We start from the raw sequence: 16,140 nt of genomic DNA, 5'->3' as shown, positions 1-16,140 counted from the left end.
GAACAATATGTGTGCCCAGTCAAGCGATTCGTGCAAAATACGCCTATCCGCAGATATTATGACATTGCCATTGCCTGCCGATTAAGGGAAATTCGAAAGAGGCGGAAAAGTTTCCCTCCACACTGAGATGCATCAAATTTGAAAAGTGCTGCACTTTTCCAATCAGATAAAGTTTCTAATATACTCAAAGAAGTTTATATATATATTTACAAATTATCATTTTCGTTCAAATTGTATTTCTTTGTATAATGCATTTTAATTCAATTAAATTTTAATTAATAACAACAATTTACCTTGAGAGATTAAGCAAATGGATGTCCGTAATTAATTAAAACCTTTAACACTGCAGTTATGCTTCATTTTCATTTCAGTGCAACGGAGTTGCCTTTAATTGCCGACAGCGCTCTTAGTTTTTCTTTCTTTTGTAGATTTGCATGTGCAACTTTCTCCGGCTGCCGACGGCGACGGCGCTGCTGCAGCGCTGCGGCAGAGGCGAAAGGTGCAAATTAATTTGTGGCGCCCCACAATAACCTTCCTCACTTTTATCCCCATCATCAAGCATAATCTCCTGCGTTTCAAACGATTTTCCATCGTTTTCTTCCCAGCCTTGTCGCGTTGCTCGACCGAAATATAAAAGCCCATCCCCAAAATGTGAGGTGTTATCTCATTTTGAAAATCACCAACTGTTAAGTGGATGCGCAATGAAAAACAAGGCAAAAAAGTGCCACCATTGTTTGAGAACGTCGAAAAATCAACTTGGATGTCCCCGAGCAACGCTTGGGTTGAACCTACGTACAAAACTCATTGTATCCCATCACTGCGGTTCTTTATGTAGGGCTTTGACTTTGGGTTTTTCTGGGGCCATACATGGGCGACCACGAGACTTCTCGAATTTGGCACTTGGGTGCGAAAACCTTGGAGAGCATAGCAGCTTTGGGCTGGTGGTGGCTTTGTCCTTCGGAACAGAAGGAACATCATATTGCGGATAAGTGGAAGCAAGACTTCAAATCGAGAAACTTAAGGATACGTTGTGAAACAAATGCTAGCTTTTTCGAAAATGTTAAACCAACGCACATAGTATTTTTAACCGAGCATTAAATTCCTCTGAGTTAAACAACCCAGTTTCCCATTTCCCAGACTTTCTTAAATCACTTTCCTAAGTAGCCAGCACCCACAGACTGCATAGCTTCCTCCTCTGCCATAACTCAATTTAATGAGCATTTAAACCAAATATGTGCGGCTACAAATGTAGCTAATTTTTCCCCCTGCGAGCATATTTATTTATTTATTTTCGTGATCTGGCCGGCAATTAATACCTGAGAAGCGTTAAAAAACGCAACGCTCCGTGGGCATTGAGGGCGGCACTTTTGTGTGTACTTAGTTGTACTTGCGGCTGTTTGCCGGCGTTGACAAATGAGAGCGGTAAACGCCGGCGCAGTTCCAATCCAAAAAGCTTACAGCAGCGTTGAGTCATTGACATTCGCAGCTGAACTAGAAAACTTATGGATCCGCATTCGAAAAATGTGATAATTGCAGTGGAGTGCGATGTAAGTCAAAAATGATATGTGAGGGGCAAAACTAGCGCAAATCAAGCCGATGCGGTAAGTACTCTATTAAACAAATTATATAATTATGAAATAAATTTTATTTCTTTCAATCGTACTCATCAAATTTATGCAAAGTTTTAGGGCATAAGTATCCTTTGGGTTCCTAAAAGCAGGCAATACTTTTTTACCACTTATCAGCATTTAAATATATTCAAAACAATTCATATATTAAAACATATAAAGCTATGTATTTGGTCATCTTCTAAAACATCCAAAACAAATGATATCCTTTTTTTAAGGGTGTACCAAAAACCCTAACAATATCCGTTTATGTTCGTGTTAATTATATATATTTGTAGATAAACACACACACACCTGTAAGCGTCGCTAATTGGCAGATTTAGAGGAACCGAGAGGCAAAAACACGAACCGCACAAATGAAGATCTCTGTCAATTTACGGACTGCTAGGCATACAAAAAACTTCTATTGTTCCTGTCCAAATTGGCTTAATTTATTTGGGCATGCTTTCATCACATGCCCATCTCCGCAGGGATGAAGTGGCGATAAGGGGGTCGCAGGCCAGGGCTCTGCGGACAGGTAACTCCGGATGAACTGGGCCTCTGGCGATGAGGTGCTAATCACAGGTTGCACGTTCGTTCCAATACGAAAGCGGGGCAAGATGCTCGATTCCTAGAACGCAGTTTCTCCGGCCGCCACCTACAGTATATACTCGTACATGTGTGCAAGTACACGTATGAAAAATTAAACAAAATCCCCGCGGCAATCGTTGAAGCATTCGAAATCCAATCGTAATTACTGCCTCGTTCACTCTCCCGTGACCAACTCGCATCAAATGCGATGAAACCATTTTCTGCGGGTCTAGGAAGTTGGGATCACTAATTGGGTGGGGAAAAGTGGTAGGCAAATGAAGTGGCACCTGAAGGGTATAATTTAGTCGGGAAACCTTCTTGAGAAATGGGGCTAATAAATAAGTAAGAGTTTTTAGTTTTTTTTTTATGAGAAAATCACACCCCAATGACATGCGAGCACGGAATTAGAGTTAAATAGGAGTACTATTTAATAGTTATGATAGTTGCTAATAACGTTGCTGTAATATTTTCGGTACTTCCAAGTCCATAAAAATCCGCATGATATTTTATTTCGCTTGCTTTTCATAAGCTCATAACATTGTTGGTTTATTTTGGTTTTCTGTTTTCAATTTTTTATCGTTATTAGCTAATTTTAGCCAAGTCAAAATGGCGAGCTGCGCTAACGACTGAAAACCTTTGTTGTTCATTTTTGTGTGGCTATTATTTATGAGCTTTTCGATTTTTGTTTTGATTTTATTTTGCACATAGCCACACTCAAACATCAACTTGTATCCAGTTATTAGGCACTGGCGCATTGTATTTCTGAGATACTCGCATGTATCCGTCCGATACCTGCATTGAATTCGCTTTTTTCATTCATTTTTCTCGTTTTTAGTTTGTGTTTTATGTGTGTGTTTATTTTTTTGTAGTTCGTTTGCAGTTTTTGTTTTTATTTTTTCTGTATTCACTTTACACAATTCCCAGGCCTAAGACGGTGCCAGTTCGCCGCTGGTACCTCGTAGCACCCGGCTACGCCGTTCCCCGTGATCTCCGCGATCAAAGTCGCAGTAGTTCCAGCCGGAGACGGAGCCGAAATCCGAAGCCGGGTGCCAATTTGCGAGTCGGGCTAAGCGCATCTTTCTCTACCATTTTCCCACTTAGCTCGGATTCACTATGGGTGTTTATGGTTGGGGAAAAACCCAGATCGTAAAACTTTAGAGCTCGATACCTGGATCGAATATCACAGATATAGTTTTCTATATCTCTGTCTGATTCTCGTTTACTTTGAGGGGAATTCATATTCGCTACCATATTCTTATCAATTAAAATAAATGAAAAATCGGGGACTTTCGTATTGTCGAGATTTCTAATAATTCTAATCTAAGAATGTGCTCTAGTATTGCTCCTTTTGACTTAGAGCGATAATTTAATATATATTTTTCTTGATAAGTAAAATGTTTAAGTGTGATGCTCTGCAAATAACCTTATATTAACTAAGAAGTATATAGAAAAATAAATGTATTTTATGTTACGATCTCTACTTATACTTGAAGTACTTGGAATTTTCAAATCGTTGAGGTTTGCTTATATTCCAATCGATTACTTATTAATTCATTAGTTTCAGTAGAATGTCATAGAAGCAACTGCTTGGAAATTCCTAGCTGATTAGAATGCACGTTAGTCAACCATTTCAACAACTTGCTGTAAAAGTATCTGGATTATTGTAATCCAACCGTCACTCACCTATTTCACCGCCCCAAACCACATTTTCAATTGGCTCGCACAATCAGTGATGCAATGTGAAATGAGTTTGGTTGTTCATTGTGCTATGCAAATTATACAAACTAAATAATACAATAATTAATAATGTGGCAGCCAGCTGAGAAAGAAATGGTAAATAAAAGCCATGGGATTAGCGGTGGGATGATCCCAATTAGAGAGAGGGATGCTGTGCCCCATCTCTCATCTTTCGTGTTGCATAAACATAAACAAAGAAAGCCACTTCGTTTTATTGACTAATCACTTGAGTTTGACCAACCTGAAGTGTGGCTTTTGTTTCGTAGGTTGCCCGTTGGTTCGTTGGCTTGTGACATTTTAATCATAAACCCTGGGAATTATGCAATTAACGAAGAGAGTCGACAGACAGATCTTCAGCTTACATAATACCCGAGGCGGGTCCAATGTTGGGTCACCGAAAATAGATAATAAACGAGCATCTAGCATGATACAAGTCCGTGGAGGAGGGAAAAATCAAAACAAAATCGAGCGACACGAAAAAAACGAAGAAAACTGGTTTCTGGCCAACATGGCGTATAAGCGATAAGCGACTCAGAACACTGGTTCGATAGTCAGCACCGCCAGCATCTTATCAAGCTTCTTATTATTATTAATATTAAAAGCAATTCCCAGAATTGTTCAAAATAATGGAAATAATCCAAGCAAACAGCAGGCGGCGCAGCTGTTCGGTGGCAATCAAGATGAGTGTGGTTGCCAGCCCTGGCATTCTGCATCTGTGTTGGGGCAAGTGCAACGCTTTGGCCAGCTACAATCACAATGGAAAAATTACAAAAAGTACAGAAATACTGAAATATATAAATACTACAGAAACCTAGTGTTTTTTTTTTTCGTAAGCAACTCGAAGTGGTGGTGCAACAACAAACGAGCAGCCAACCACTTTTGAGTCGGGGAGCAAGTTATACGAGGTCTACTCTGGTTGTTAATTTATGTATGTATGTATGTGATTGTGTTGGCGGAGTTGTGCGAGTACCTTTAATTTTTAGTGTGTCGCCAGAGCTTTTTTCATATGTACATATGTATACCCTACATATCGGCGAGGCATATCGCTGGCTTCGCATTTGGCTCACCTAAATGGTTCTGCTTCTAAACCGCATTAGCTGCTTCTAATTGATGGAATGCGTTGCGAATCGTTTGGCTAGAAAAGTGGCCAGCCAACAAAAGGCCCTATAAATAGCCGTGTGTGTGTACACAAGCAATTATATGATATGATTTTATTTTTAAATTCAATTTAATTCGCATTGGGCTAATTGCTCAGCGTCAACGCACAATCACGTGTGTAGCTCAATTGTAAGGTCCAAAGCAGCCGAAAGCTTTTTCTATGCCTAAGCTCGGCTTGAATACGAACAGTAAACACTCGACTACATGGATTTCGTACTTTTTCAAATTGAATGAAAGGCAATGTGTTATTTATATAAAATATCTATACTTTCATATATAATACTATGATATTATAGTAATAGTTATATGTTTTACCTTAACTAATAAACAATAACTTGAGTGCCTACTGTATCCCATGGATAAAGTGTCAATGTGTGAGTAAGCCAGCCAGGCCGCTTGAGTGTGTTATTGTTGATCTTTTTTGTTGTATTTTTAAGCTTAACTTTTGTTTTTCGTTCGTTTTTTAGCTTCGTGCCGATCGTGCAGCTGTCTCTGTCTGCTTCAGTTTACTCGTGTGTGTGTGTGTGAGTGACCGCTCTGCCGCAGTCGGCGTCACAGTCACCGAGTGAAAAAAGTTTTAAATCTGGTAGACAAATCTGAAACGAAACGCGTTTGTGGCTTCAGACGGCGAGTGGCAGTCGTACAACAAAGACGTAGTAATCCAAAGTTTCCAGAGGCCCAAAGTCTCCCTGCTGAAAAGTTGGTCAGGCAACTTTTTCAAAAACCCAACAAGACCGCTGAATAATAAATCGTACAACGAAATTCCTCTTACTTTTTGTCGAATTTTTGGAAAATACTCTACGTAAGTGAAGGATACTAATGCCAGACGCTGCGAATTAAAACTGTAGCAAGTGAAAAGTGATAAAAGAAAGTGTAGAAAATTGTGTCTTCCCAACTACAATACGAACTGTTATTGCCCACAATTATCAATTATCCTTGCTTGGATTTTACATGGCAGGACTTCGAGTAGCCGAGAGTTAACCGATTGTTCCCCATATTTTGTAGTGCTATAGATGACCGAGAAGGATACCGTCTCGATGGCTACCGTGCAAATGAAGCCCGACTATGCGGCTAGCGAGGTCTACAGCACCGCCAGCGAACCGCCACCGGTGAGTACAGTGAAGCCTCGAGCTTGCTCCCTTTGGGGTGTGACAAGTGGCGAAACTAATGACGACAGCCAGATACTTACGATTTGCGCTAATGATGGTTTTGCACCGAAAAAATAAATGATCAGGTAGAGAGATTAGTGAGATTAATCGATTAGTATTTCTGCGTAGAATGTACTTGTTTATTAAGCTAATTTAAATGATCATTTAATTTTTTGATCAACATCTAGTGTGCGCTGAACTAAGCTTTTCAGTGCAACTGACCCGTTGAGCGTTGATTGGTCGGTTGGCGGCCAAGTGGGTTAGAAAATGCCAGGGTCACCCTTTGACTTATTGCATCCGCCGACGGACCACAGAGCGTATGCGCAATGCGGACCTTTTCTGCAAGTAGCTGCAAACGTGAGCTGCATTTTCACCAAATCAGCCTGCACTGCATGCTGCATAAGCAATTTGCAAATGCCCCGCCATTAATGTGCAATTTCAAAAATTATTACTGTCTGACAGTCGAGAGGGAATCGCATGCAACGTGATCGGCTTCGACAATCGTCTGCGGCTTGACATTTCCCTGAAATAGTCCACAGCAACGTTCGTATCTGCAAGATACAAGATACACCCGTGCCTACCTGCATACATACTTCTTTCTCGGCAAGGTGTGAATGGATCTGTGTATCCGATATGGTTGGACAAATAGAAATCCGCCGCAATCCGAATCGCGACGAGCTCTAATGCCACAGTCACGACACGCTAATAACGCAAAGCCAAAACAAATATCTATCTATATCTATATCTATATAGACTGCGCCACCGCCGAGTACTTTGACTTGTTCAACTTGTTTTCCCAACCATTCCATACACCATATTTATAAGCATACATATATAAAAATAAAACTATTAGATCCCATTCGTAGTGGTGTTGTGGGCTGAATTAAAATACAAATTTGCATAAATTGCACCGTACATTTTGCATTTGGCATTCAACAGTCAGCATCCGCATCAGCCATAAATGATTTGTGCGGTTCCATTCACGCGAGGGTTTTCCCCTCCCATCATTATCGCCCTGCCAGCGGTACAGTGAAAGCAAAAAGTTATCTAACAGGCTCGATTCCAGTGCACACTACCACTGACCCAATGCAAAAAAGCGGCAAACCTGATTGGCTGACGTACAAGTATTCGATTTAAAAGATATAGACACCAGTTAGTGGAAATAAAAAACAGCTAAAAGATACTCCGTTTATGGAAAATGAAAATAATGTATATGTATAATTACCTGTTTTTGTTTGAATTTTTAATCGCTTAATGGCTGCAGACCAAGGAAATTGAGAAAACCATTAGGGATAATTCTCAGTGTTGTTGAAATCTGTAAAGTAATTATCATTAATATGTACTGAATGCAAAAAGTGAACTAGAATTACCTTTATTATGTTCTATTAATGGACAGTGAGCATAACAACCATAACTTTCAGTGACTTGATACCATTTATAGAGGCAATAGCATGACCTTTCCCATTACAGAGTCCATCAATCAATGGGTTACTTAATACGTCAATAGCTCTGTCTCAGCCTTCACAATCGACCCTTGGCCAAGAGCTTTCCCTTTTGTGCAGTATTTGTTTAGCTTTGGGCCAAATGTGTTAGGTTTTCACCTCAAGTATTATTAAGCGACCCCACACACAACTGCAGTACAATCTAATTAACTTTTTGTCTTTTCTTGTTTTTATGTACTTTTCCCTTGCAATGTGTGCGTATTTGTGTGTGCACAACACTCGAAACAAAAACCACAAAAATCGTTTTTCTTTGGTTTGGTTGAAAAATGTGAATGCAAAAAACCGAAACCCAAACCATTCCCGAAAACCGTGATTGACAATATGAAATTTTCTCTATTCCCCCGCACTCGCCACCACACAAAAAACGAACCAAACACTCAAAACCAACCACAGATGGGATTTTTTAACTTTAATCATCAGGTTTGTCGCTCAAGTCTTTTGTCTGCACGAAAATCTTCACAAAAAAGTAAAAACACAAAACGCAAAAAAATTAAAACCTCATCAAGTAGAGTAGAGTAGAGTAAAATAGAGTGCCAGGCGAGCCATTCACTTCCAATTCACTTTGCCTGGTGTTGATGATGATGATGATCACTCACTCACAATTCACTTTCGCAACTGCATTTTGGGGCCAGCCACGCCAGCCACGCACGTAGAGGTGTTAACAAAAAACATTGCACATTTCGAAAAAAAGATATAGATATAACCGAGAAAAAGCCGCCTCACCTGACTGCACCCACACCTGAGACTCCGGCGTCTTCACTGTCTTTTCTCTTGGGCTTGCCACTTCCTCAATTTTGCGGAGGGTTTCCTGTTGCGCAACCAAAATCATCAAATGCGGAATTCGTTTGGCTGGCCTAACTTTTTTGTGGATACTCCCTATGCGGCGGCTTTTTGCATCCACTTGTAAATTTTTGCACCTTACACGGCAAGCATTTGTTGTGCACATTAGTCACGGCTTCCCACTGCTGGCAAGGCAAATATTTGCGATGATCTAAGGCTCAGTTTCTTCTCGATTAAAGCACTTGCCAAAAACTTAAATGCCTTTAACAATCACTTATTGTTCATTACCTTGGGGGTCTCATCTTTTTAGCTGACTGTTCGGCTTTTTAATGATTAATGCCGAGCCACCTCTGTCACCTGGAAACAGCACTTAAGAGCCCATTGATAATAAAATATTAATGAAAATGCATGCCCCATCCTAAAACAGTCGCAACTGATGTAACCCCTATACATTTTATGTAAATAAGTTATTATCACTCACAAAAAAAAATCGTTATGCACCCTGCACTTCTTTGAAGTTCTCCCAAAACTTCAACGTTTTGAAGCGAAAAACGCGCTTGACCATGCTGAGCTGTATTTTGTGGAGTAAGGTCGTCGCTTTTACCTGACCCCCAACAAAAACAACCGAAACACAGAGAGGTCATAGGCAAATGAGCACGTAGAAATATTGAATTGCAAACACAAATGAAAACTGAATATTTATGTTCATTTGCAAAATCGCAAAGCTAATGTTATTTTCTGTACTTTTCTAGGCCTACAAGCGCCAGGCGAATTCGGTGAAGATTGCCAAGATCACCGCCTTCACCATCATCGTGTCAGCCTTCATCCTGGGATCCTTCATCCTGGCCTCGTCCTATCTGCAGGCCAAGGCCTCCTGCGATCAGGTCCAGGCCCTCGACTCGGTGCTGGAGAAGGAGCTAATGCTCGAGACTCTGCAGCAGGTGGGCAAGGTGAGTCCGCGAAATATGTATTCCAACCGATATGCCAATCCGTACAATCCGTTGTGCTTCAATGGTCCGTTGCCATGGCAGATTAGTATCGTGCTCTATGGGGGTCTGAATCTGAAAAATTATAGAGTTGGCTAATAATGGCTCGCATCGTTCGACTGCACACGCTACGGACTAAAGTCGGACTCCCAAAAAAAAAAAACTTCGAATATTAAGCAAAATTAAATATAATTACCGGAAAATGTAGCTATAATCTGTGGTAGCCGAAAAATGTTCCCCCTTCGTACCTGCTGTAATTTCCCTCAAAATGTTGTTGACTGCACGCGCTATTAGTTCTATGGGATCGCAGACTTTCGACAGGCACTGTATATCACGAAATGTGATATTCACATGTTAGATATATTAGCTAAAATCGTAATAAGATCATTGGGTAGAAATTTAATTTGAAGCCAAAAGGAAACAGTTGAATGTATATTAACTGTAAAGTAAATAAATCAGTTGCTATATATTCATATAATTATAAAACCAATTACAAGATAGACATGTCTGAGTGGAAAGTAAATTACTTTTGTCTGTAAATCACTATCACTTTGGAAATTTATTGGGAAATATCGATTTGCAGTAAATCTAAACGTTTCCTAGTCATTATACTTATACAAAAATCTTGCCACATAACTGCCAATTCAATCAAAAGTGATTGAATAAGCACCTAGCTACAAAGCAATTTCGCATATTCACATGTACATAACAGCAAAAAACAAAAAATGTTCAATTGTATGCTTCCTTGAGAAATTTCACGCATGTAACCATAATCAAATGGCAGTTATGAAAAAAAGTAACAACTTTATAGACACAACTTTAGGACTATGGATATAAAATAGCTGATTGATGATTGGATGACTGGGCAAGGCGCGTAATTCAAAGTTAATGACTGGCGGTCCAATCATTTGCATTCGTGTCATCAATATTCAATTAGCCGATATGGAAAGTGCAAAATGAAACAAATTATGCACATAGCATACATATACATATATGTATATATATGTAGCTTATAGTGCTCTGAGCAGGTTATTCAACCCGCTGTGCAGATGGCTTATGTAAACGAATGAGCGAACAAACGAATCCAGCGAATGCAACGATAAATTCAATCAAGCGAAATTCCCATAATTTGACGCTTAAGTGGACACCAAAATGGTGGAGTTCGCATTTGGAGCTCGCAGCCCGGAGCTTGCGACATAATAACCAGAGAGCAAACAATTGCGAATCAAATGCCAGACGAAGTGAAAGCAGCATTCGGTAGTAACAAAACATGTTGCAAGCCACATACAAAAAGATACAACCAAAATCCACTGAAGCGGGCGTGGGCGCAGCAATTGTTGCTGCTGCGGCTGTTGCTGCTGCTGTTGCTGCTGGGGCATCCAAAATGCCAGAGATCATCAGCTGAAAGAGCAGCTGGCAGTAGAGATGGTCGGAAAATCGTGAAAGTGATTTTTACTCCATGCAATGAATGCAATTGTTATGTGATCAACCAAAAAGAGGCAAACCCTCTGAAAACTACGCATTTTTATAAATCCTCATTACTGCAGCATATGATCCCAATTAATTTGATTGTGCGGCAAGTTAATGGATAAGAGTGAAAGCTGCCAATAACGGCCATCGTAATGAACCATTGTTTAAAGTGCTCTGTAATTGAAAATCGAATTCAATTTATTTTATTAGAGACTCAAGGCTAACGACATCGATAAGCAAATGATTTTAAATATTAGCCTAATAACAATTTCAATAATTACGAAACATTAACTAAAAAATAGCTGTAGATTGATTTTAAGTGTAGGTAATAAGCGATGAATCTAATCAGTCGTTAGACAAATGAATCTTTGCAATAAAGAGGTATGGTTTTTTACAAATATCACTTTGGCTCCTTAAGAGTTCGAAATGATGTCAATGCACTTGCAGCCTAAAAGCTTCTCCCTCTTAATGGTTATTTCCCAGAATCCAAATGAAGTTAATAAATCCTCCGCCTCTCAAATGCGATTTCATACACCTTCGTTTCCAACGTTGATATCTCCGGCTGATGAAGATCTTCTCACGTGGCCATCGCTTGCAACAGCCGTTCCATAATGCAATTTTGCTGTCATTTCAGTGTTTTCTGCTGTATTTGTCTTCTTTTGCCGGCTGGCGCCGCTTGGTACCGACCGAAAGCCAAAAAAAAATAAAAATAAGCAACCGAACAACCTTTCGGGCAAACATCCCAAGCATCCAGCAAAAAGCCATCAGCAGACCAAAGACCAAAGACCGGGCTTCCATTGTGGTTTTGGCCATTGCCGTTGACTGTTTGCCATTTAAGGCGAGTTGCGCGCTTAAGTCTTTCGTTTTTCTCCGCTTGCCTCTCGCAACTTTGTTTCTGCTGTTGTGTGCGAGTGTGATTTTTTTTGGGGACAAAGCAAATGCTTTTTGGCCTGACGATTATGTAATGTACCGACATACTGGCAGACAGGCAGCCAGCATATAGGTAAATGTTATTTATGTGCTGTTGTGCAAAATCGCTTGGCACTTGGACAACCAAGCGACGGGCAGATGAAAAACTTATTATGCTGGCAAAGCGCAAATGGATTTTTTTTATGGATGATTTCCCTAAAGAAATTGCCATGAGCCGCCTCTAGAATGACAATTGCAGCCGGCGGCGACTGACGCACGTCACTCACTCGGGCTATAAATAAAAGTTTTGCAAATTAAATGCCTACCGTCCGACTTCGGAGGGCTGTCAGTCATTTTAATTGCACGGAGCATTCAATTTGTAATCATTTAATTGTCATCTTAATGCGACGCGATTCCCCACATGTCCCGCCCAATAAGCAAAGGCAAATTGGAAGCAGACAAATGTTCTCTTTGTATTATAATAGATCTTATCTCCAGATGCGCCTGGCCTTGAAATTCAACTACGAATGCGAAAAACAAACAATCAAATCGAGCGAACTTGCTGAACTGGTTGGGCTTGGTTTCGATTTCAGCTCGTATTTTTTTTTTTTCCACCCAATTTGCTGTTTTCCTCTTACACATATGATTTTAAAGTGAAATTTACGGATTGTGTGTCACCTGGCCTGGGAGCACATGACTCAAGATTGACTCACTTTTGGTTCATTTTGCATATGGACTGGTTTTTGTTGACGATCTGCGGCTTTTCTGAGAAATGGAAATTTTATTAAATTCAAAGATAGGAAAGTTTTTGTCAAGAAATTAATTCCAGGCATTCCCAAATCGGTTCCATCTCTAAAAAGTGAAGGGCAGCCTTCTTGCTTAACTAATGATTAGAGCATCTTCTAAGCCAAATATATATCTCAATTATTTAGAGGAAATGCGGAGAGAACTTGTCTCAGTTCAATGTCAACCTCTTTTGTCAAGTACACGGGGTGACCTGCAAAATAAGCCATCCATCCATCCGAACCGGATATATGTATGTATAAAACATTATCCACATCACCTCCATCCCGCTTCGAGTCCGCCCAACTCCCCCTCGTTCGTGGCTGCCCATTAATGAGAGAGTCATATAATTTAAATTTATTTTTCGTTTGTTTACTTCTGTGCCCCTTGTGGCCGGGCATGAATTCAGCTTAGCCACGATCCACTCGGCCGCAAAACGCAGATATAGCCATTTGTTTGGCTGTGTGTGATCGTGCGATTATGTAATTTCGTGGCTGGTTCGCTGTTTTGTTTGGACTTCTCGGGCCGCGGCTACAACGAGCATTTTACTCCGATGGCATTTTACTTTTGGTTTCGGTCGTATGTAGGTTGGGGTCACATCTCCGCCGGGCAATTGACTGCGATGACTGCCACCGGGGGTCTCTGCCCCTCATTGTTTCGCGCACGAAGAGCTGGCAAGAAACTTGGCTCAAAAAAAAAAAATACAAACTAGTCAAGAAAATAACGAAAAGCAACTGCAAAGCAGACACTCAGTTCCAGTTGAGGGCCCAAAGAAAACAACTTTGTCAATTTTACGACAAAACGTTGGAAAATTGGGGGAAACAAAAACACGCAACATGATCTAAGACCGAAAATTGGGGGTCGGTTAAATATGTTTGGTTGGGGGAATGACGTAAACAAATAACAATATATAATATACTTTACAATATAACCAGATAGGTAAACCATGTATTTTCTTATTTTCAGGAACTTCCCCGTGCTGAACCCCTGCTGGGAGGAGCTGCTGTTTCTGCCGATGACTCCGAGCTGCAGAGCCTGGAGCCGGAAAGTCGCAAGACTGAAGCCACCCAGGATGCCGAGGAGCACCCCGACAAGGACAACTCCTACTCCGACAGCGATGAGACCGATGAGCTGCAGAAGTTCCCCGGCAAGATGCCACTCGAGCTGGACTTGAGTGACCTGGCTGCCGCCATTCTGCGCAACAACAAGAAGTAAGCATCGAAAAGATTGATAAATAATAGAATTTAAAATTTAATTTAATTTCCGACCCTGATATTTGCATTGTAAATACGATCTTTTTCTAATGCCAATCCTTGTCCCTATTAAAACAGATCCCGCATGAACTGTGTGGTGGAGCGCAAGCACGCCGAGGAGATTGTCGACTCCCCCTCGAAGACGGTTGCCCTGCCCTTCGGAGTTAACCTGACCACGGATCCCAAGAAGGCACGCATCACCGGCGAGCGAATCTCGATCTTCTGCGACGGCGGCGACGACAAGGACAAGGAGGAGAAGGAGGCCAAGCGCCAGCGGGAGCAGGAGGAGGAGGACTCCGATGAGGATGCCGAGCCGTTGAGGCCCATGTTCATTCCATTCCAGCGAGTGCCCATTCCCTTCGGTCGCATTCCCGACCAGATGCCTCTGACCCATATGCCCCAGAGAATGATGCCGCCAGCCATGCAGATGCAACAGCAATTGCCCCAGCAGCAACAGCAGGGACCCATCATCATCCGCCAGCTGCCACCTCCGTTCCAGCACCTGCCCATGCGTCCTCCCATGCCGCCACAGGTGATGCAGGCTCCTCGCATGGAGTCCTCCGAGGAGATGCAGATGCCCAAGGTCCAGACCGTGCGCATTCACATGCAGCAGATCCCCTTCCGTGAGATCCATGTGGCCGACGATGTGCCCGTCCAGATTCCCGCCCAGCAGCAGCGTCAGGAGATGCAGCAGCGCCAGGAGATGCAGCAGCGCCAGGAGATGCAGCAGCGCCATGAGATGCAGCAGCGCCAGGAGATGCAGCAGCGACAGGAGATGCAGCAGCGTCATGAGATGCAGCAGCGTCATGAGATGCAGCAGCGCCAGGAGCAGCGTGAGATCCCCCAGATTCAGATCCAGCCTATGCCCTTCGGAATGGCCCTGCAGCGCGTTGGCATCACCGCTGAGGATCTGAGGAACATCCAGCGCATGGCCGAGGATCGCATCACCGATGAGCTGCGTCGTCTGGCCGCCGAGGAGGGTGCGGAATCCAGCGAGGGTAGCGACGAAGACGTCTCCAGCTCCGCCGAGCAGGCCACCACCGAGGCCCAGACCACGGTGCCCCAGCAGCAGCAGCAGCAGACCGTCCAGCCCGAGCAGCAGCAGCCGGAGGAACAGCACCAGGAAGTCAGCCAGGAGCGACAGGAGCAGCAGCAGCTGCCCCAGATGCGCGTCCAGCGTTTGATCCTGCAGCCCCTGCCTGAGCAGCCCCGTGACACCATGACCCCGCCGATGCCCGACCAGCCGCAGCAGCTGCCCTTCGGCCGCATGGTCTACGGACGCAGTCTGGCCCAGCCCGTCCGCATCCCGGTGCCCATGATGCAGGCCATGGAGGGAGGAGCTGCTGCCCCCGAAGAGTCCCAGCGACCTCACTGTGAGTAGATCTTTACACTTTTATTAACATGGGGATGGGATCTGAGGATCATGAGGATGGGATGGTGTATTATATATGTAGAATATCTAGAAATCAGCATTTCTAAATAAAAATATTTTGCACTTGCAGTCGTCCAGCCTCGTTCCGTTTAAGTAACAAGAAGACCACGCCTGTGATTGCTGCTGTGCGAATCGAATCTCGACGAGGGTGTAGACCGCGAGGAACTAGGAGAAGGAGTCATCATGTACCCAACTAAACCCGAAGAATCTAAGATTGTAACCGAATCGTCTCGATTTGTTTTGTAATTAAAGCAGCTTAAAAGAAAAAGTAAAAACCAAAACTAATCAACAAGTTTAAAACATGTCTTTCTACAATATTTGGCCTTCTTCAAAAAACGTATTCTCTATATATCATTTTTGTATATTTTATATTAATGCGTGTATAACATTCCAACCAACCAACAACAACTAGAACACAGAACACAATCACCTGTGAAAAAGAAAATTGTGAAAGTTTTCCAAGTATTTTTCTTTCAGTTTTCTGAATTGTCTACAGTTTTGTTTTTCACAAATACACACAAATAAATCCGATGGAAATTTTTGTACATAAATTATTATCGTATTTTTAATTAATTAATTGTCTTGTGTAGTTGTTAGTAAATTAAGAACGAAGATGAAGCTGATTTGATCTTGACATAATCAAATTCCAAAACCAACGACAGCGAAGAGAAATTTGTACATTATATATGAACATATATACTATATACACTCACATTTTGAAGCGAATAAAATTGTGGATAATTGGAAATCAAATAAAATGCGTACTTTACTTGGATGTGGGACC

At 42.0% G+C, this 16,140-nt stretch overlaps 1 protein-coding gene and 1 long non-coding RNA gene across 3 annotated transcripts; one reads left to right on the top strand and one right to left on the bottom strand.

The window, feature by feature from the left end:
* Nucleotides 1–1,773: 1,773 nt before the first annotated feature.
* LOC116801243 lies at nucleotides 1,774–3,411 on the bottom strand. Its single transcript, XR_004361879.1, has 2 exons — nucleotides 1,923–3,411; nucleotides 1,774–1,861 (listed from the first exon to the last, which is right to left on the bottom strand). It is a non-coding gene; the product is annotated as an uncharacterized LOC116801243 (long non-coding RNA).
* A 2,288-nt stretch (nucleotides 3,412–5,699) lies between these two features.
* LOC6610888 (putative mediator of RNA polymerase II transcription subunit 12) lies at nucleotides 5,700–15,907 on the top strand. 2 transcript variants are annotated; one of them, XM_002035415.2, is made up of 7 exons: nucleotides 5,700–5,895; nucleotides 6,099–6,202; nucleotides 8,137–8,163; nucleotides 9,276–9,473; nucleotides 13,638–13,882; nucleotides 14,003–15,297; nucleotides 15,427–15,907. In XM_002035415.2, exons 2-7 carry the CDS (start codon nucleotides 6,107–6,109, stop codon nucleotides 15,447–15,449), a joined length of 1,884 nt encoding a protein of 627 aa, XP_002035451.1. In that variant the 5' UTR covers nucleotides 5,700–5,895; nucleotides 6,099–6,106; the 3' UTR covers nucleotides 15,450–15,907. The 2 variants fall into 2 exon arrangements, with proteins under 2 accessions (XP_002035451.1, XP_032575389.1); XM_032719498.1 differs by lacking the exon at nucleotides 8,137–8,163.
* Nucleotides 15,908–16,140: the final 233 nt, after the last annotated feature.

The sequence above is a fragment of the Drosophila sechellia genome, chromosome 3L (genome assembly GCF_004382195.2).
Source record: "Drosophila sechellia strain sech25 chromosome 3L, ASM438219v1, whole genome shotgun sequence".
NCBI classification, from domain to species: Eukaryota; Metazoa; Arthropoda; class Insecta; order Diptera; family Drosophilidae; genus Drosophila; species Drosophila sechellia.
The sequence above is the reverse complement of the archived record's forward strand: the minus strand, read 5'-3'. Positions and strand labels throughout refer to the sequence as shown.